The sequence below is a fragment of the Nycticebus coucang genome, chromosome 11 (genome assembly GCF_027406575.1).
Source record: "Nycticebus coucang isolate mNycCou1 chromosome 11, mNycCou1.pri, whole genome shotgun sequence".
NCBI lineage: Eukaryota > Metazoa > Chordata > Mammalia > Primates > Lorisidae > Nycticebus > Nycticebus coucang.
The window spans coordinates 120523006-120542185 of NC_069790.1; the positions used below are offsets into that span (position 1 = coordinate 120523006).

The 19180-nt window shown below is 37.9% G+C and overlaps 2 protein-coding genes across 3 annotated transcripts; both read right to left on the bottom strand.

Annotated features, from left to right (window-relative positions):
* Window positions 1–596: 596 nt before the first annotated feature.
* On the bottom strand, window positions 597–4436 carry LOC128598610 (GTPase IMAP family member 7-like). The gene is made up of 2 exons (XM_053609199.1): window positions 4347–4436; window positions 597–2211 (listed from the first exon to the last, which is right to left on the bottom strand). Exon 2 carries the CDS (start codon window positions 2168–2170, stop codon window positions 1283–1285), a length of 888 nt encoding a protein of 295 aa, XP_053465174.1. The 5' UTR covers window positions 2171–2211; window positions 4347–4436; the 3' UTR covers window positions 597–1282.
* Window positions 4437–8239: 3803 nt separating this feature from the next.
* LOC128598617 (GTPase IMAP family member 7-like) lies at window positions 8240–18431 on the bottom strand. 2 transcript variants are annotated; one of them, XM_053609225.1, is made up of 2 exons: window positions 18321–18431; window positions 8240–9313 (listed from the first exon to the last, which is right to left on the bottom strand). In XM_053609225.1, the coding sequence occupies exon 2, from the start codon at window positions 9270–9272 to the stop codon at window positions 8838–8840; it is 435 nt and encodes a 144-aa protein (XP_053465200.1). In that variant the 5' UTR covers window positions 9273–9313; window positions 18321–18431; the 3' UTR covers window positions 8240–8837. The 2 variants fall into 2 exon arrangements, with proteins under 2 accessions (XP_053465200.1, XP_053465202.1); XM_053609227.1 differs by having other exon boundaries at window positions 8240–9304; window positions 18321–18416.
* Between the last annotated feature and the right edge of the window lie 749 nt (window positions 18432–19180).

Genomic DNA, 19180 nt, shown 5'->3' on the forward strand with positions numbered 1-19180 from the left:
TCCATGACATCAATGGAAATAAAAGTCTAGTTATAAAGCCACCTAAAGTTAAGACTTTCTTAAGACTTTCAGGGCTATTGGGGTGAAATTAATGTATTTTGTGTGAGAGAAGGGCACAAATCTTGGGGTGTCCAGAACAGAATGCTATGGTCTAAATGTTTATATCCTCCCAAAATTTGTATGTTGCAATCCTCATCCTCAAGGTAATAGAAGTATGAGGTGGGGCCATAAGGAGGTGATTAGGTCTTGGGGCCAGATCTCTCATACATAAGATTAATGTCCTTATAGAAAAGGTCCAAGAAAGACCCCTCACTCCTTTTACCATGTGAGCTGAGAATGAAAAGGTGGCTGTCTATGAAAAAACAGGCTCTCACCAGACCCACGTCACCTGGCCCCCTGATCTTGGACTTCACAGGTTCCAGAACCATGAAAAATACATTTTTGTTACTTGTAAGCCACTCAATCTACAGTATTCTTTATAGCAGCCCAAATGGTATAAGGCCATAGCTAAAGGAAATGGAATCAGTGTCCTGCAGAGATATGTGCACTCTTCCACTCACTGCAGCCATCACTCATAACAGTGAAGGTACAGAACAACCCATATCCCTAGGCAGATGAATGGATAAAGAAAATATGGTGTTATCATTAACATTCCATTCATAATAATGCAATATTATTCAACCTTGGAAAAGAAAAAAATCTTGTCATTTGGAACAATATGGATGAAACTGGAGGACATTATGCTAAGTGAAATAAACTAGGCACAGAAAGATAAACACTGCATGATCTCACCTAGATGTGGAATTTTAAAAAGTAGAGCTCACAGAAGCAAAGAGTAGTATGTTGGTTACCAGGGACTGGGGGATGGGGGAAAAGAGGAGATTATTCAGTTTCAATTTATGCAGAGTGCATAAATTCTGGAGGTCTAAGTGCAGCATAGTGACCATAATTAATAATGTTATATTTTATTTTTGAAATTTTCTAAGGAAGTAGGTCTTAAATGTTCTCACCACACCAAAAAAAAAAAAAAAAATATATATATATATATATATATATGTAACTGTGAGGTACTTATCCGTTACTTACCTTGATTTAGTCATTTCACAATGTATACACATATCAAAACATCACATTGTATACCTTAACTATACACAACTTTTATTTGTTAATTATATCTTAATAAAGCTGAGAGACAGGAGGCATGGTTGCAACCATCTTTGAAAAATACAATGTGACACATTAACAAATCATAGTAAGTTGAGGAGAAAGAATTAAATTGATATCACTTCCAAAACCTAGGCCATATTCCTAAAAGCAAGTTCTTAATCATATTTAAAATTTTTTCAAATACATTACTCTCAGCCTGTTCCCTTATGTTTCTTATTTTTTCTTCATATTTCCTCCTTGCTAATTCTATCCTTTTCTCCTTTTCTTCCTTTGATTTATGAGCATATTCTTTTTCTATTTTTTTAATCTCATCATTTAATTGATCAGTGTAGATTTTCCTCAAAACCTCCGCCTGTCGCCTCAACCTTTCCTCTGTGTCCTTGTATATGGCCTCAGAAAAGTAAGAGCCTACATTTTCTTGCACCATCCTATCTATCAGCTCCACCAGCTCCTGCACTTGACTTTCCTGCTTTGCCTTATCTGTTCGGCTGCTGTTGCTAACAGCACAGTACCTGCCCCCGCACTCTTTGATGATACCTTCCAGGTTCACAGCTTCTTGTACAAAATCATCTAGAGTTTTTTCATGTTCCTCCAACTCTTCTTTGCGGGTGAACAAAATAATCATGTGCTTCATGGCTGCCTCACCAAAGACAGCCTTGATCAATGCAACGGTTTTCTGCTCTTCTTCCGTGAAGCGGCCCAGGGGCATAACCAGGACAATGGCATGAGGCCCCGGGCAAGAATAGAGAACGCAGCGGCTGACTTCTTTACAAGTGGTATCCAGGCTCTCTTTGGTGTCAAAGAGCCCTGGGGTGTCAACCACAATAAGTTCTCTCTCCTTCCATTCTCGGGATGCTCTCTGACAGGTCTGGGTAACCGCATGGGCAGCAATTTTAGATGCAAAGATTTTCTGTCCAAGGATGGTGTTTGCTGTCGCACTTTTCCCACTTCCGGTTTTCCCTACCAGGACTATCCTCAGTGAGCGGTCCTGATGTGCAGCCATATTCACACTAAGAAGCTCGGGAACTTAGGCTCCTATAAGACCTAAAGGACAGAAAGGAGAAGAAATAAAGACCAATTTTAAATGAGTGGGAAACATTCCCAACCCCCTTTTCTTATTCCTCTTTCTCCCTGAAAATTTGTAATATTCTATTATCCATATTGATCCCAGTAGCGAATGAAAGATGAAACAATTCAATGACTGTGGAAGAAATAATACAATAGTTAAAGAGTTTCCAGGTCCAGATGGTTTCACAGGCGAATTCTATTAAACCTTTTAAGATCTGATCGTCTGGGTGCCACTTGAACTATTCCTTACTATACAAAAAGAAGGAAAACTTTTAATTCTTTATAGGCAAGTATAATATCAATTCCAAACGTTGACAAATATTCACCAATAAAAAGCTATGTGTGTGTCTCATTTGTGAATATTGATACAATGTCCAAAATAAATAATTAGACATTAATAAATAATACACCATAAGTGCAATTTATTTTAGAAATACTAGGGTGGGTCAACATGAGAAAATTGGTTGTTACAATACATCACATTAATAGATTAAGAAGAAAATTACCTAGATGAAGAAAAGGAAATTTAACACTAATTCATGTTTAAATAATTACATAATATAGAAATTAATAGACACTTCTTTAACATGATTTTATACTAATATAAATATTTTGAATTTTGTCATCTTCTATTCTGGAGCTACAACTGCTGGTTATGAAGTAGATTGGATGCAGAGAAAAGCAAATTAGCCTGGAGAATCAAGAAAAGGAAGAACAAGAAAAGACCAGCTTTACCAGAAAGTGAAACAGTATAGTCTGTATAATTAAAGAGGTATGAGGTTGGTGAGTGAATAGAGACAGACTGCAAAACAGAAGCAGAAAATTAAGAAATAGACACTGCTGGGGCAGTGCCTGTGGTTCAGTGGGTAGGGCACCAGCCCCACATACTGAAGGTGGCAGGTTCAAACCTGGGCCTGGCCAACTATAACAGCAGGGACAACTGCAACAACAACAACAACAAAAAAGCCAGGCGTTGTGGAGGGCACCTGTAGTCCCAGCTATTCGGGAGGCTGAGGCAAGAGAATCGCTTAAGCCCAAGAGTTGGAGGTTGCTGTGAGCTGTGATGCCACAGCACTTTACCAAGGGCAACAAAGTGAGACTTTGTCTAAAAAAAAAAAAGAAAAGAAAAGAAATAGACACTGCTCATATACTTATTTATATTTAGTTATATTATGTTACATTAATATTCTATTCCATAAAATAGCATCTACTATCAATGTCAGAAAAGGTGAACAGTTTTATAATCAACATTGGGATAACTATATAATCACATAGAAAATAGATTAAATTGCATCCAATTCCCCATATCATGCAAATTCCTAATAGATCAGAAAATTATTGTAGAAAATTACCCCACATAAATAAAAGAAAGTCAACACATATAAACAAATAATAAAAAATAAATAGCCCATATAAATGCATACTTTTTTTGCAAACTGGGAGTTGGGAAAATGTTTCTAAGATTTAATATAGTGTAAGGAAAAGACTGAAATTTTTGATTACATAAAAATCTAAAAAATGATGTAAGGCATAGAAAACCATAGACAAATTAAAACATAAATGTCAAATTAGGAAAATATTCCTTTCAATTTATATCAGAGAGAACTAATTTTCCTATTGTATGAATAATATCTAAAAGTAGAGAAACAAAAGCAAACAACTGGAAAAGGAAATTGAACAAAAGATATGAATAGTTCAAGGAAAGAAATGTCCCTCAAATATATAAAATATATTCAAATTTATTTATAATAGAGAAAATGAATACACAATAAAAAATAAAATACAATTACACCAAGGTAAGTATTTCTCAGCTATAGGTATGGCAAAAATACCTTGGTTTGGGGGTGTAATTTGATGGTAAAGGTATAAGAGAAAAAGGTCATCTCCTACATGTCCAGTAGGAATAAAAATACAGTCCACCACCTCTATAGGAGAAAGTAGCAGCATCTTGCAAAAGTACATATACATTTACTCTTTGATTATCAATCCCAATTTTAGGATTTATCCCAAGTCTACACTGGCAAAAACATAGAAGGAAGTATGCAGAAAGCTATTCATTTTTGTTGGATGCCGGAAAGGAGTCGACAAACTTTCTTCTTGAGCAGGCTCACCTTCTCTTGAGCAAGTGGATGAGTTTCCAAGTTTTCTCCAAAGAGGCTGTTTGAGCTGCTGCTTTTGCTTTAACTGTAAGACAAAAGCATTTTTACCTCCTAAAACCTTTGAGTTCAGGAAGCTCAGATTGGGTGGAGCCAATGAAGAAACTGTCTGCTTTTAAAGAGACAGAGATATTGTTCCATAATTTGGTGGATGCTTTGCTTTTACTGAGTACGAGTTGAAATCTTTTGCCCATGTGCCTGCTGTAACGCTAACATTTCCTAAGGCTATGTTTTTTGCTTGGGGTTATAGCAATAGGTCCAAAACGCCCTTTATTAAATGACCAAAATATTAACCAAAAAGCATGAGGCACGGTGTCTGTTTGTATTTCCTGGGTGGAGGGAGAGACTGAGAGCTGATTTTGGGGGAAGAAGGAAAATGAGCATGTACCTTGGTGTTTCCAAATTTAGTGCCAAAGGATATTTCTTAAGAATTGTATGATATGGGTTATTTTTTTAAAATAGAGTCATTCAGGAAGGTCTGAAGTTACTTATTCACAAATTAACAGCACTGAGGTTCAAAGGCAAAAGAGTCTAAACCATTCAAAACCAACAGAGGGAAAAAAATGAAGGTGAGGACTGAAAAAGTCTGCCAGTGATCACAGAACTTCTCAAGAATTTTCAGGTTTCTCCAAGTTTGAAAGTATGCATGCTCTTTGGGACTTTGAGATGTGAGCTATTCTCATTGGGCATGGGTGTGGAGAGAAGGGAACACTTGTACACTGTTGGTGGGTTTGCAAACTAGTATGCCCTTTTTGGAAAGAAGTATGGAGGATCCTCAAAAAGCTAAAAGTAAACCTTCCATTTGTTGCTATGAACGGGCCATTTAGGATGATTCTGCTGAGGCTTAGACAGTCTCAGTCTTCTTAAAGAATGCTTCACTAGTTCATAACTACTAAGGCTATTGGTAGAAATAAGAAAGGTTACTCTGCTGTGGTCTCATACAGAAATGAGAGACATGTTGAACAATGGGGAAAAGGACATCTTTATTAAAAAGTGAGATGGAGTTTGGCTAAATGGTGTTTACTTCCAGTGTTTCATGGAAGGTACAATTTGTGAGTGATGGAATTGAATATTTAGCTGAGGAAATCTTTAAGCAAAATGTTGAAGGTACACAGCTTGGACCTACAGTAAAATGAGAGAAGAAAGAAATAACTTAAAGATGTAATTGTTAGCCAAAGGGAAGCAGAACTTAAACTTTTTGAAAATTCTATCTATCCATATTTGGGAAAAACACAAATGCCTATTTAGAAGAGAACAAGGGTATGGCTAAGTTATCCTTTGATAAAGGAGATTAGTATGGGGGTGGAACCTGTGGCTCAGTGGGTAGGGTGCTGACCCCATATAATGAGGGTGGCAGGTTCAAACCCAGCCCTTGCCAAACTACAACAAAAAAAATAGCTGGGCATTGTGGCGGGCACTTGTAGTCCTAGCTACTCAGGAGACGGAGGCAAGAGAATCGCCTAAGCCCAAGAGCTGGAGGTTGCTGTGACTGTAACATCAGGGCACTCTACCAAGGGCAACAAAGTGAAACCACTGTCTAAAAAAAAAGAAAACGAAAAAAAGGAGATGAGTATGAGTCAACCCAGGTCCTAATGATCAACATAGTGCGATTTAGTCAGCCATTTAAAAAGAAACCTATAGCATGTAAACTGTGACGTGGCAGGGCCCCTATGGTTTGGGAGAACATCCGGGGGATGAACCCCCCCTCTACTGACCCTCCTCAACATATAACATATTTTCTCTAAGCTTCAACTTTTAACCCAGCGAAAGAAAAACAAGTTTTCCTTAAAACTTTAGCTTTTAACTTTACAGCTGCTCTTCAAAGCAGTCACGTACATTTTCCAGCTAATCTTATAAATATGTAGTATTGCCAATATTTTAGAAGTCATGCAGTAATAATAGGTTATGTTTACCTGGGAATTTGTGCCTGTTTCTCTTCTTATAATTAAGTTGAACATGTGTCTTACTTCCTTGAAAAACAACTTTGTACTGCCTCCTTAAAAATAAAGCTATTTTGGCACTCAGGTGCTAGTGATAGAGAAAAATATCCCAGATCTCCCAAGCCCATCTTTGACTCTCATTTCCACCTCTGTCTCTCACATCTTTGTCTTTTGTGTTTTATTTCATCATTTCCCACATATTCCACTCTGGTTCATTTCTTTTTCATGCTGATTTGTGAAAGAAACCAGGACCTATTGCCCAAGATTGTGGAAGAATGATCCCAAAGGCATTTCAGAGATCATTAGGGATGGCTCTGCCATCACAAGCCCTGAGTACTAGAGTACTAGGGCCTGAGGAAAAAAATGATTTCAAATGGGGGCGTCACTGCTGCCCAACACTGCCTCACATTGTAGGCTGTGCTCTCCACACTCTTGCCATGTTTCTTGGCTGCCCCAGGTACAGCCCTGGAAAGCTCCAGTGTGGTGTGCATAACCCCAGCAAAGCCACGAGGACAGAGCTATCCAAAGCTGTGGAGGCTGGACTGCCACCAAAAGGGTCCACAAGGCAGGACCTCCACATCAGTGGACCTGAAGGGCAGAGCATCAAGCCAAAAAAGGTGACTATTGAACCTTACGGTTTTGAAAACTTGCTTGGTAACTGTCACTCCTGTGGTTTCTCTTATTTTTCCCTTTTGAAATGGGAATGTCTGTCCTATGTTGTTCCATCAGTGTACGTTGACTACACATAATGTATTTGATTTCACAGGTTCACAGCAAGCAATTTGCCTCAGAATAAATTATACCTTAAGTTTCATCCACATCTGATTTAGATGATAATTAGATGAGCCTTTGGACTTAGATTTTAAAATTGATGTTAGCATAAGTTAAGACTTTCAGGGCTTTGAGAGTAAATTAATGTGTTTTGCATGTGAGAAGGGCATGATTCTTGGGGTACCAGGACCAGAATGCTATGGTCTAAATGTTTATATCCTCCAAAAATTTGTACGTTGAAATTTTCACCCCCAAATAGGAGGTGGAGCCATAAGGAGGTGATTAGGTCATGGGGGCAGAGCCCTCATATATGAGATTAATGTCTTTATAGAAAAGGTCCAAGAGAGACCCCTCACTCCTTTTACCATGTGAGCTGAGACTGAGAAGGTGGCTGTCTATGAAAAAACAGGCTCTCACCAGACCCACATCACCTGGCACCTTAATCTTGGACTTCCCAGGCTCCAGAACTGTGAGAAATAAATTTCTGTGATTTATAAGCCACCCAGTGTACAGCATACTTTATAGCAGCCCAAATGGTATAAGTCCATAGCTAAAGGAAATGGAATCAGTGTCCTGCAGAGATATGTGCACTCTTCCACTCACTGCAGCATCATTCATAACAGTGAAGGTACAGAACAACCCATGCCCCTGGGCAGATGAATGGATAAAGAAAATATGGTGTTATCATTAACATTCCATTCATAATAATGCAATATTATTCAACCTTGGAAAAGAAAAAAATCTTGTCATTTGGAACAATATGGATGAAACTGGAGGACATTATGCTAAGTGAAATAAACTAGGCACAGAAAGATAAACACTGCATGATCTCACCTAGATGTGGAATTTTGAAAAGTAGAGCTCACAGAAGCAAAGAGTAGTATATTGGTTGCCAGGGACTGGGATATGGGGAAAAAGAGGAGATGTTGGTCAAAGAATACAAAGTTTCAATTATGCAGTGTGCATAAATTCTGGAGATCTAAGTGCAGCATGGTGACCATAATTAATAATGCTATATTCTATTTTTGAAATTTTCTAAGGAAGTAGATCTTAAATATTCTCAACACGCCAAAAAAAAAACTATGAACAAATTACTTACATTGATTTAATCATTTCACAATGTATACACATATCAAAACATCACACTGTGTATCTTAAATACACACAATTTTTATTTGTTAATTAACTCTTAATAAAGCAGGGAGGCAGGAGGCATTGTTGCAACCATCTTTGAAAAATACAATGTGACACATTAACAAATCATAGTAAGTTAAGGAGAAGGAATTAAATTTATAGCATCTCCAAAATGTATGCCATATTTTTAAAAGCAATTTCTTAATCATATCTACAATGATTTCAGATATATTATGCTCAGCTTCTATCCCTATGTTTCTTGATTTTTCTTCATATTTCCTCCATGCTAATTCTATCTTTTTAAACTTTTCTACCTTAGATTTATGAGCATATTCTTTTTCTATTGTTTTAATATCATCAATTAATTCATCACTGTATTTTTTCCTCAAAACCTCTGCATGTTGCCTCAGCCTTTCCTCTGTGTCCTTGTATATGGCCTCAGAAAAGTAAGAGCCTACATTTTCTTGCACCATCCTATCTATCAGCTCCACCAGCTCCTGAACTTGACTTTCCTTCTCCACCTTATCTGTTCGCGGGCTGTTGCCAAAGGCACAGTACCTGCCCCCGCACTCTTTGATACCTTCCAGGTTCACAGATGCCTTTATAAAATCATCAAGAGTTTGTTCATGGTTCTCCAACTCCATAACAAAATAATCATGTGCTTCATGGCTGCCTCACCAAAGACAGCCTTGATCAATGCAACGGTTTTCTGCTCTTCTTCCGTGAAGCGGCCCAGGGGCATAACCAGGACAATAGCATGGGTCCCTGGACGAGAAGAGAGAACACAGCGGCTGACTTCTTTGCAAGTGGTGTACAGGCTCTCCTTGGTGTCAAAGAGCCCTGGGATGTCAACCACTACAAGTTCTCTCTCCTTCCATTCCCGGGATGCTCTCTGACAGGTCTTGGTAACCGCGTGGGCAGCAATTTTAGATGCAAAGATTTTCTGTCCAAGGATGGTGTTTGCTGTCGCACTTTTCCCGCTTCCGGTTTTCCCTACCAGGACAATCCTCAGTGAGCGGTCCTGATGTGCAGCCATATTCACACTAAGAAGCTCGGGAACTTAGGCTCCTATAAGACCTCAAGGACGGAAAGGAGAAGAAATAAAGACCAATTTTAAGTGAGTGGGAAACATTCCCAACCCCCTTTTCTTCTTCCTCTCTCTCCCTGAAAATTTGTAATATTCTATTATCCATATTGATCCCAGTAGAGAATGAAAGATGAAACAATTCAAAGACTATGGAAGAAATAATAAAGTAGTTAAAGAGTTTCCCCCACAAAGCAGTACCAGGTCCAGATGGTTTCACAGGGGAATTCTATTAAACCTATTAAGGTCTGATCATCAGGGTGCTACTTGAACTATTCCTGACCATATGAAAAGAAAGAAAACTTTAAATTCTTTATTAGGAAAGTATAATATCAATTCCAAAAGCTGACAAAGATTTCACCAACAAAAAGCTACATATGGGTCTCATTTGTGAATATTGATACAAAAATCCAAAATAAATTGTTAGACATTAGTATATAATTACCATAAGTGTGATTTATTTCAGAAATACTAGGGTGGGTCAACATGAGAAAATTGGTTGTTACAATACATCACATTAATTAAGAAGAAAATTACCTAGATGTAGAAATGAAATTTACTAAATTTAGCACTGATTTCGTGTTTAAATCATTTCATTAAATATAAATTTTATACTTCTTTAAGTATATGATTTTATACAGATATAAATATTTTAAATTTTGTCATCTTTTTTTCTGGAGTTAAAAATGCTGATTATGAAGTGCATTTGGATGCAGAGAAAAGCAAGTTTCTGGACTATCAAGAAAAGGAAGTACAAGAAAAGATCAGCTCTACCAGAAAGTGAAACAGTACACCCTGTATAATAAAGAGGTATGAGGTTGGTGAGTGAATAGAGACAGACTGCAAAACAGAAGCAGAAAATTCAGAAATAGACCACTGCTTGCTTACTCATTTATATTCACTTATATTATGTTACATTTATATTCCATAAAATAGCATATAATATTAATGGGGGGAATGAACAATTTTATAAGCAACATTGTGAAAACTATATAATCACATAGAAGATTAAATTGTATTAAATTGTATTCAATTTCACACACCATGCAAATCCCTAATAGATCATAAAATTCAATGTAGAAAATTAGCCCACATAAATAATCAAAGAAAATCAACCCATGTAAATAAGTAATAAAAGATAGCCCATATAAATGCGTATTTTTTGTAAGTAGGTAAAATGTTTCTGAGATTTAAAATAGTATAAGGAGGGAGTGAAAGCAAGATGGTGACCAAGTAACATCTTCCCTGCAACTGGGCACCATGAGTCTGGGGAGATAAGACTCCAGGCATCTCTGGCTGGTGGTATCTGCCTATAATCATCCCTATGAGGATACAGGGAGTCAGAGAGAGACATCTGGACCCCCAAAGGAGGACAAAAACAGTGCAAAATTGGAAAGTGGTTGTGTGTGTTCAGTTGGTCTAATCCCACCGACAGCTGTAAGTACAGCAGCAGTGAGACTGCAAATCGGAAAGGCCTTACCTGTGATCTGTTTTGGTGTTTTTGGACGTGGCACTCAGTTGAACTGCCTTGAGGAGAGCTTGAGCAGAAGTGTGAAGAATGTTGGGCATTGTCTAGGACCCCAGACTGAGCCACTGAGCCAGATGGAGCTAATAGAGTTTGGCTGTGGGCTGCAGGAAGCCATTGTGAGAGAACTGCCCCAGCAAGCTCCGCCCTAAGGGTCACAGGGCAAGGATCAGGTGGGAGCTAGTAACCTACTGACTGAGCAGCCTAAAGGTGGGGACTGAACTGCCTTACAGCCTTAACCCTCATGGGCACAGTGAGACAGGTTTTGGCACACTGGCTAAGTGGATAGCCACTTCTGCAGTGATACCAGCAACAAGCACTTTCCTGGGAAAGCTCCTGGTTAGCCAAGTTTAGAAGTTTAAGTGACTTTTAACAGGGCTGAAGAGAGATTTAGGGTCTCCACCCTGTAGACTTTGAGAAATCAGCGAGGCCTCCTGTCATATCAGTGTTGTGATTAAGACATCATACCCCAGAAGACCACCTGTTGCCCAGACAATATTCAACAAGATATATATACCACTTTGCTTTTGGTTATTTTTCTTTTTTTTTTTTTTTATTAAATCATAGCTGTGTACATTAATGTGATCATGGGGCACAGTCACCAAGCCCCCTCCTCCTGCCTATGGTTATTTTTCTTTCTTTCTTTGTTTTTTATTAATTTTGTTGTTGTTTTGTTTTGTTTTTAATTTCAACCATTTCCATACAGACTTTTTCTTTTCTTTTTTTTCTTTCTCCGTTGTTATAGTTTAAATACAATTTCCCATTGCTACCTTTTTCAATAATTAGAACTTCATTTTTCTAGTGTTTCTATCCCTATTATTTGGTTTTTCACCCAATTTTATCCCGTAAAGTTTTCTGTTTGATTGTTTGGTTTGATTTATAGCATTTTTGTCTTTCCTCTATACTTGGTGGAGGTGGGGTACTGTGTCCCATCAGGTTAGCAAAGAGCCGCTGACCTCAAGGGAACCACACAACTGGGCACACCCAGAGGTTGGGGTTTTTTAAAGGTTCTGTCAAAGTACTCTACTGTACACCTATATTGCTCTGTCTCCCCCTTTTGTGCCTCTATTCTTTTTGTTAATATTCCCTTTTACCCACTCCCTCTTCTTTCTCTATTTTCTTTTCTTTCTTCCTTTCATTTATCCCTCCTTGCTCTTCAACCTTCTCATCCTTCTGGTCCTGTACCAAAAGGACTCATCGAAATTGTAGTCCACAGGCACGGGAACTTAAAGAGCAAGAGGAAGTGGAAGGAAAATTAGGGCAAGGAAACTGATAAAAGAAATCACTTATTAGGAAGAATCAGCAGAAAACTCCTGGCAACATGAAGAAACAGTCCAGAGCAACCCCTCCAAGGGACCATGACGTAGCTACTGCAGAGGATTCCACCTATAAAGATATATTAGGAATGACAGAAAGGGAATTTAGAATACACATGTTGAAAACAATGAAGGAAACTGCTAATAAAATGGAAAATAACCAAAAGGAAATCCAAAAACAGAATCAAATAAGGGATGAACAATATGAAGAATATAGAAAGGATATAGCAGAGCTGAAGGAACTGAAGTGGTCAATTAGGGAACTTAAAGATGCAATAAAAAGTATCAGCAACAGGTTAGACCATGCAGAAGAAAGAATTTCAGAGGTAGAGGACAAAGTTCTTGAGATAACTCAGATAGTTAAAGAGGCAGAAAAGAGAGAAAGCAGAATGTTCACTGACAGAATTATGGGACTTTCTGAAGCATTCCAACATACGAGTTACAGGAATCCCAGAAGGGGAAGAAGAATGCCCCAGAAGAATGGAAGCCATACTAGAGAACATTATAAATGAAAATTTCCCAAATATCACCAAAGATTCCGACACACAGCTTTCAGAGGGATATCGAACCCCAGGTCACCTCAACTCTAACCAAGCTTCTCCAAGACACATTATGATGAACCTGTCCAAAGTCAAAACAAAAGAAAAGATTCTACAAGCTGCCAGGAGTAAGTGCCAGTTGACCTACAGGGGAAAATCCATCAGAGTGACTGCAGACTTCTCTAATGAAACTTTCCAAGCAAGAACACAATGATTATCTACCTTTAATCTACTTAAACAGAACAATTTCCAGCCCAGAATTCTATACCCTGCTAAGCTAAGCTTTAAAATTGATGGAGAAATAAAATCATTTATGGATATACAAACATTGAGGAAATTCGCCACAACAAGACCAGCTCTACAGGACATACTTCAACCTGTTCTACATACTGACCATCACAATGGATCAGCAGTAAAATAAGAACTCAGAAACTAAAGGACAGAACCTATCTTCCACACTGATGCAAAAGATAAAACTAAACAATGGACTCTTATCAAAATAAGGTGAATAGATTACTACCACACATATCAATTATCTCAATAAATGTTAATGGCTTGAATTCCCCACTGAAGAGGCATAAATTGGCTGACTGGATTAAAAAACACAAGCCATCCATTTGCTGTCTGCAAGAAACACACCTGGCTTCAAAAGACAAATTAAAACTCCAAGTCAAGGGTTGGAAGACAATTTTTCAGGCAAATGGAATTCAGAAGAAAAGAGGAGTTGCAATCTTGTTTCAGATACATGTGGATTTAAAGCAACTAAAGTCAAAAAAGACAAAGATAGTCACTTCATATGGTCAAGAGAAAAATACAACAAGAAGATGTTTCAATTCTAAATATTTATGCACCCAATTTAAATGCTCCCAGATTCTTGAAACAGACTTTACTCAGTCAGAGCAACATGATATCCAATAATACCATAGTAATGGGGGACTTTAAGATGCCTCTTACAGAGCGAGACAGATCCTCTAAACTGAAACTAAACAAAGATAAAAGAGATTTAAATGAGACCCTACAAGAACTGTGCTTGATAGATGCATATAGAACACTCCATCCCAAAGGTAAAGAACATACATTCTTCTCATCACCCCATGGAACATTCTCCAAAATTGATCATATCCTGGGACACAAAACAAATATCAATAGAATCAAAAGAATTGAAATTTTACCTTGTATCTTCTCAGACCATAAGGCACTAAAGGTGGAACTCAACTCTAACAAAAATGTTTGACCCCACACAAAGGCATGGAAATTAAACAACCTTCTGTTGAATAACAGATGGGTGCAGGAAAAAATAAAACAGGAAATCATTAACTTCCTTGAGCATAACATAAATGAAGACACAAGCTACCCAAAACTGTGGGATACTGCAAAAGCAGTTTTGAGAGGAAAATTTATCGCTTTAGATGCCTACACTCGAAAAACAGAAAGAGAGTGCATCAACAAACTCACAAGCCATCTTATGAAATTGGAAAAAGAAGAATAATCTAAGCCTAAACCCAGTAGAAGAAAGAAAATATCCAAAATCAAATCAGAGATCAATGAAATGGAAAACAAAAGAATCATTCAGAAAATGAATGAAACAAGGAGTTGGTTTTTTGAAAAAATAAATAAAATAGATAAACCATTGGCCTGACTAACTAGAAATAGAAAAGTAAAATCTCTAGTAACCTCAATCAGAAATGATGAAAGGGAAATAACAACTGATCCCACAGAGATACAAGAGATCATCTCTGAATACTACCAGAAACTCTATTTTGACCAATGAGAAATTTGACAATGTGAAGGAAATGGATCAATATTTGGAATCACACCCTCTCCCTAGACTTAGCCAGGAAGAAATAGAGCTCCTAAACAGACCAATTTCAAGCACTGAGATTAAAGAAACAATAAAAAATCTTCCAACAAAAAAATTCCCTGGTCCAGATGGCTTCACACCAGAATTCTATCAAACCTTCAAGGAAGAGCTTATTCCTGTACTGCAGTAATTATTCCAAAAAATTGAGGAGGAAGGAATCTTCCCCAACACATTCTATGAAGCAAACATCATCCTGATACCAAAACCAGGAAAAGACACAACTAAAAAGGAGAATTTCAGACCAATTTCACTCATGAATATAGATGCAAAAATTCTCAACAAAATCCTAGCCAATAGATTATAGCTTAACATCAAAAAAGTCATATATCATGATCAAGTAGGTTTCATCCCAGGCATGCAAGGCTGGTTTAACATACACAAGTCCACAAACGTTATCCAGTGTATTAACTGAGGCAAAAATAGAGACCATATGATCCTCTCAATAGATGCAGAAAAAGCATTTGATAAAATCCAGCATCCTTTTCTAATTAGAACACTGACTAGTATAGGCATAGGTGGCACATTTCTAAAACTGATTGAAGTTATCTATGACAAACCCACAGCTAATATTTTACTGAATAGAGTAAAACTGAAAGCTTTTCCTCTTAGAACTGGAACCAGACAAGGTTGTCCTCTGTCACCTTTACTATTCAACATAGTGCTGGAAGTTCTAGCCAATACAATTAGGCAAGACAAGGAAATAAAGGGAATCCAAATGGGAGCAGAGGAGGTCAAACTCTCCCTCTTTGCTTACGACATGATCTTATACTTAGAGAACCCCAAAGACTCAACTACAAGACTCCTAGAAGTCATCAAAAAATACAGTAATGTTTCAGGATATAAAATCAATGTCCACAAGTCAGTAGCCTTTGTGTACACCAATAACAGTCAAGATGAGAAGCTAATTAAGGACACAACTCCCTTCACTATAGAAAATGAAATACCCAGGAATATACCTAACGAAGGAGGTGAAGGACCTTTATAAAGAAAACGATGAAATCCTCGGAAAGGAAATAGCAGAGGATATTAAAAAATGGAAGAATATACCATGCTCATGGATGGGAAGAGTCAACATTGTTAAAATGTCTGTACTTCCCAAAGCAATCTACCTATTCAATGCCATTCCTATTAAAACACCAACATCGTACTTTCAAGATTTGGAAAAATGATTCTGCATTTTGTATGGAACCAGAAAAAAACCCATATAGCTAAGGCAGTTCTTAGTAATAAAAATAAAGCTGGGGGTATCAGCATACTAGATTTTAGGCTGTACTACAAAGCCATAGTGGTCAAGACCGCACTGTGTACTGGCACAAAAACAGAGACATAGACACTTGGAATCGAATAGAAAACCAAGAAATGAAACTATCATCTTACAACCACCTAATCTTCGATAAAGCAAACAAGAACATACCTTGGGGGAAAGACTCCCTGTTCAATAAATGGTGTGGGCAGAACTGAATATACACATATAAAAGACTGAACCTGGACCCACACCTTTCTCCACTCACAGAAATTGATTCAAGATGGACAAAGGACTTAAATTTAAGGCATGAAACAATAAAAATCCTCAAAGAAAGCATAGGAAAAACACTGGAAGATATTGGCCTGGGGAAAGACTTCATGAAGAAGACTGCCATGGCAATTGCAACAACAACAAAAATAAACAAATGGGACTTCATTAAACTGAAAAGCTTCTGTACAGCTAAGGAGACAATAACCAAAGCAAAGAGACAACCTACACAATGGGAAAGGATATTTGCATATTTTCAATCAGACAAAAGCTTGATAACTAGGATCTATAGAGAACTCAAATTAATCCACATGAAAAAAGCCAACAATCCCATATATGAATGGGAAAGAGACATGAATAGAATCTTCTCTAAAGAAGACAGACAAATGGCTAACAAACATATGAAAAAAATGTTCATCATTTGTATCTATTAGAGAAATGCAAATCAATACCACCCAGAGATACCATCTAACCCCAGCGAGATGGCCCACATCACAAAATCTCAAAACTGCAGATGCTGGCATGGATGTGGAGAGAAGGGAACACTTTTACACTGCTGGTGGGACTGCAAACTAGTACAACCTTTTTTGGAAGGAAGTATGGAGAAACCTCAAAGCACTCAAGCTAGACCTCCCATTTGATCCTGCAATCCCATTACTGGGCATCTACCCAGAAGGAAAAAAATCTTTTTATCATAAAGACACTTTCACTAGACTGTTTATTGCAGCTCAATTTACAATCGCCAAAATGTGGAAACAGCCTAAATGCCCACCAACCCAGGAATGGATTAACAAGCTGTGGTATATGTATACCATGGAATACTATTCAGCCATTAAAAAAATGGAGACTTTATATCCTTCATATTAACCTGGATGGAAGTGGAAGACATCATTCTTAGTAAAGCATCACAAGAATGGAGAAGCATGAATCCTATGTACTCAACTTTGATATGAGGACAATTAAAGACACGGTGGGGTGGGGGAAGGGGAGAGCAGAGATAGAAAGAAGGAGGGAGGGGTGAGGAAAGGAAGAGCAAAGAGAGGGAAGGAGGGAGATGGGTGGGGCCCTGGTATGTGACACACCTTTTGGTGGCAAGACAGGATTGCAAGTGGGACTTTACCTAACAAATGCAATCAGTGTAACCTGGCTTATTGTACCCTCAATGAATCCCCAACAATTAAAAAAAAATGCCTTAGAAAATGCCTTAAAATAGTATAAGGAAAAGACTCAAAATTTTGATTACATAAAAATCTAAAAAATTATGTAAGGCATAGAAAGCCACAGACAAATTAAAACACAAATATCTAATCAGGAAAATACTCCTTTCAATTTATATCAGAAAGGGTTAATTTTCCTACTATATGATGAATATCTAAAAGTAGAGAAACAAGACACAAACAACTTGATAGGAAATTAATCAAGAGATATGAATAGTCCAAAGAAAGAAATGCAAATGTCCTTTGAATATATAAACTATATTCTAATTCATTGATAAGAGAAAAATGAATACATGAAAAAAATAAAATATAAATACACCAAGATAACTATTTGTCAGCTATAGGTATGGCAAAAATACCTTGGTTTGTCGGGTAATTTGGGGGTAAATGTATAAGAGTAACAGATCATCTCCTACATGTCCAGTAGGAATAAAAGTACAGTCCACCACCTCTAGAGGAGAAGGTAGCAATGTCTCGCATTTACTCTTTGATTTTCAATCCCAATTTTAGGATTTATCCCAAGTCTACACTGACAAAAGCATAAAAGGATGTATGCACAAGACCATATCCTTTTGTTGAATGCTGGAAAGGAGTCAGTAAATTTAATGTCAGGGGTGATCTGGGAAACCCTCTAGGATTATGATTTTCTTTTTAGCAATGAGAGCAATTTAGACAGGTTGTCTCTAAATTGCCTTCCAGAACTAAAAATCATCCTTGGGAGCTGTTAATTTCCTGTGAAGCACATTCCACAATGCTCCACATCTATCACAAGAGCCACTGGGTGGAAGGTGTAACAGGCAGTGTTAGGCGTCCCATGAAATCTGAGCGGTGCAGGTGCCGCTGGTAAATCTCCTCACTGCCCTGTCTACCCTGTACAACCACCACCGGAGCAGCACCCTTCATGCAGTGGTGCTGGCACAGTGTCCTGCCTCTCCTCAAAGAAGAGTCCACCCTACATGTACCCTTGTCCCCTACTGCCCCTCGCAGCCACAGCTCTGCATCATGGGACCCTCTACTTGGCAGACTCACCTTCTCTTGAGCGAGTGGATGAATTCCCAAGTTTTCTCCAATGAGGCTATTTGAACTGGTGCTTTTGCTTTAACCGTGAGGCAAAAGCATTTTCACCCCCTAAAATGCTCAGGAGTTCAGGAAGCTCAGATTGGGTGGAGCAAATGGCAAAACTGTCTACCTTTAAAGAGACAGAGATATTGTTCCATAATTTGGTGGATGCTTTGCTTTTTACCAAGATGAAACCTTTTGCTCATGTGTCTGCTGTAACACTAACGTTTCCTAAGGCTATATTTTTTGTTTGGGGTATGCCCAGAAAACATTAGGCACAGTGTTTGCTTGTATTCCCGGGGTGGAGGGAGAGACTGAGGGCTGATCTGGGAAAGAAGGAAGATCAGCGTGTACCTTGGTGTTTCCAAATATAGTGCCAGAGGATATTTTTTAAGAATTGTATGATGTGGGTTTGTTTTTTTTTAAATACAATTGTTCAGGAAGGTCTAAAGTTACTGATTCAAAAATTAACAGCACTGAAGTTCAAAGTCAAAAGAGTCTAAACCATTCAAAACCAACAGAGGAAAAAAAAAATGAAGCTGATGACTGAAAAAGTCTGCCAGTGATCACAGAGCTTCTGAAGATTTTTCATATGGTTTATCCAAGTTTGAAAGCATGCATGATCTTTGGGACTTTGTGATGTGAGTTATTCTCACTGGGTGTGGGAGTGGGTGTACACTGTTGGTGGGTTTGCAAACTACTACACCCTTTTTGGAAAGAAGTATGGAGGATCCTCAAAGAGCTAAAAATAGACCATCCATTTGATCCTGCAATCCTGATATTAGGTATCTACCCAGAAGGAAAAAAAAAAAACATTTTATCATAAGGAC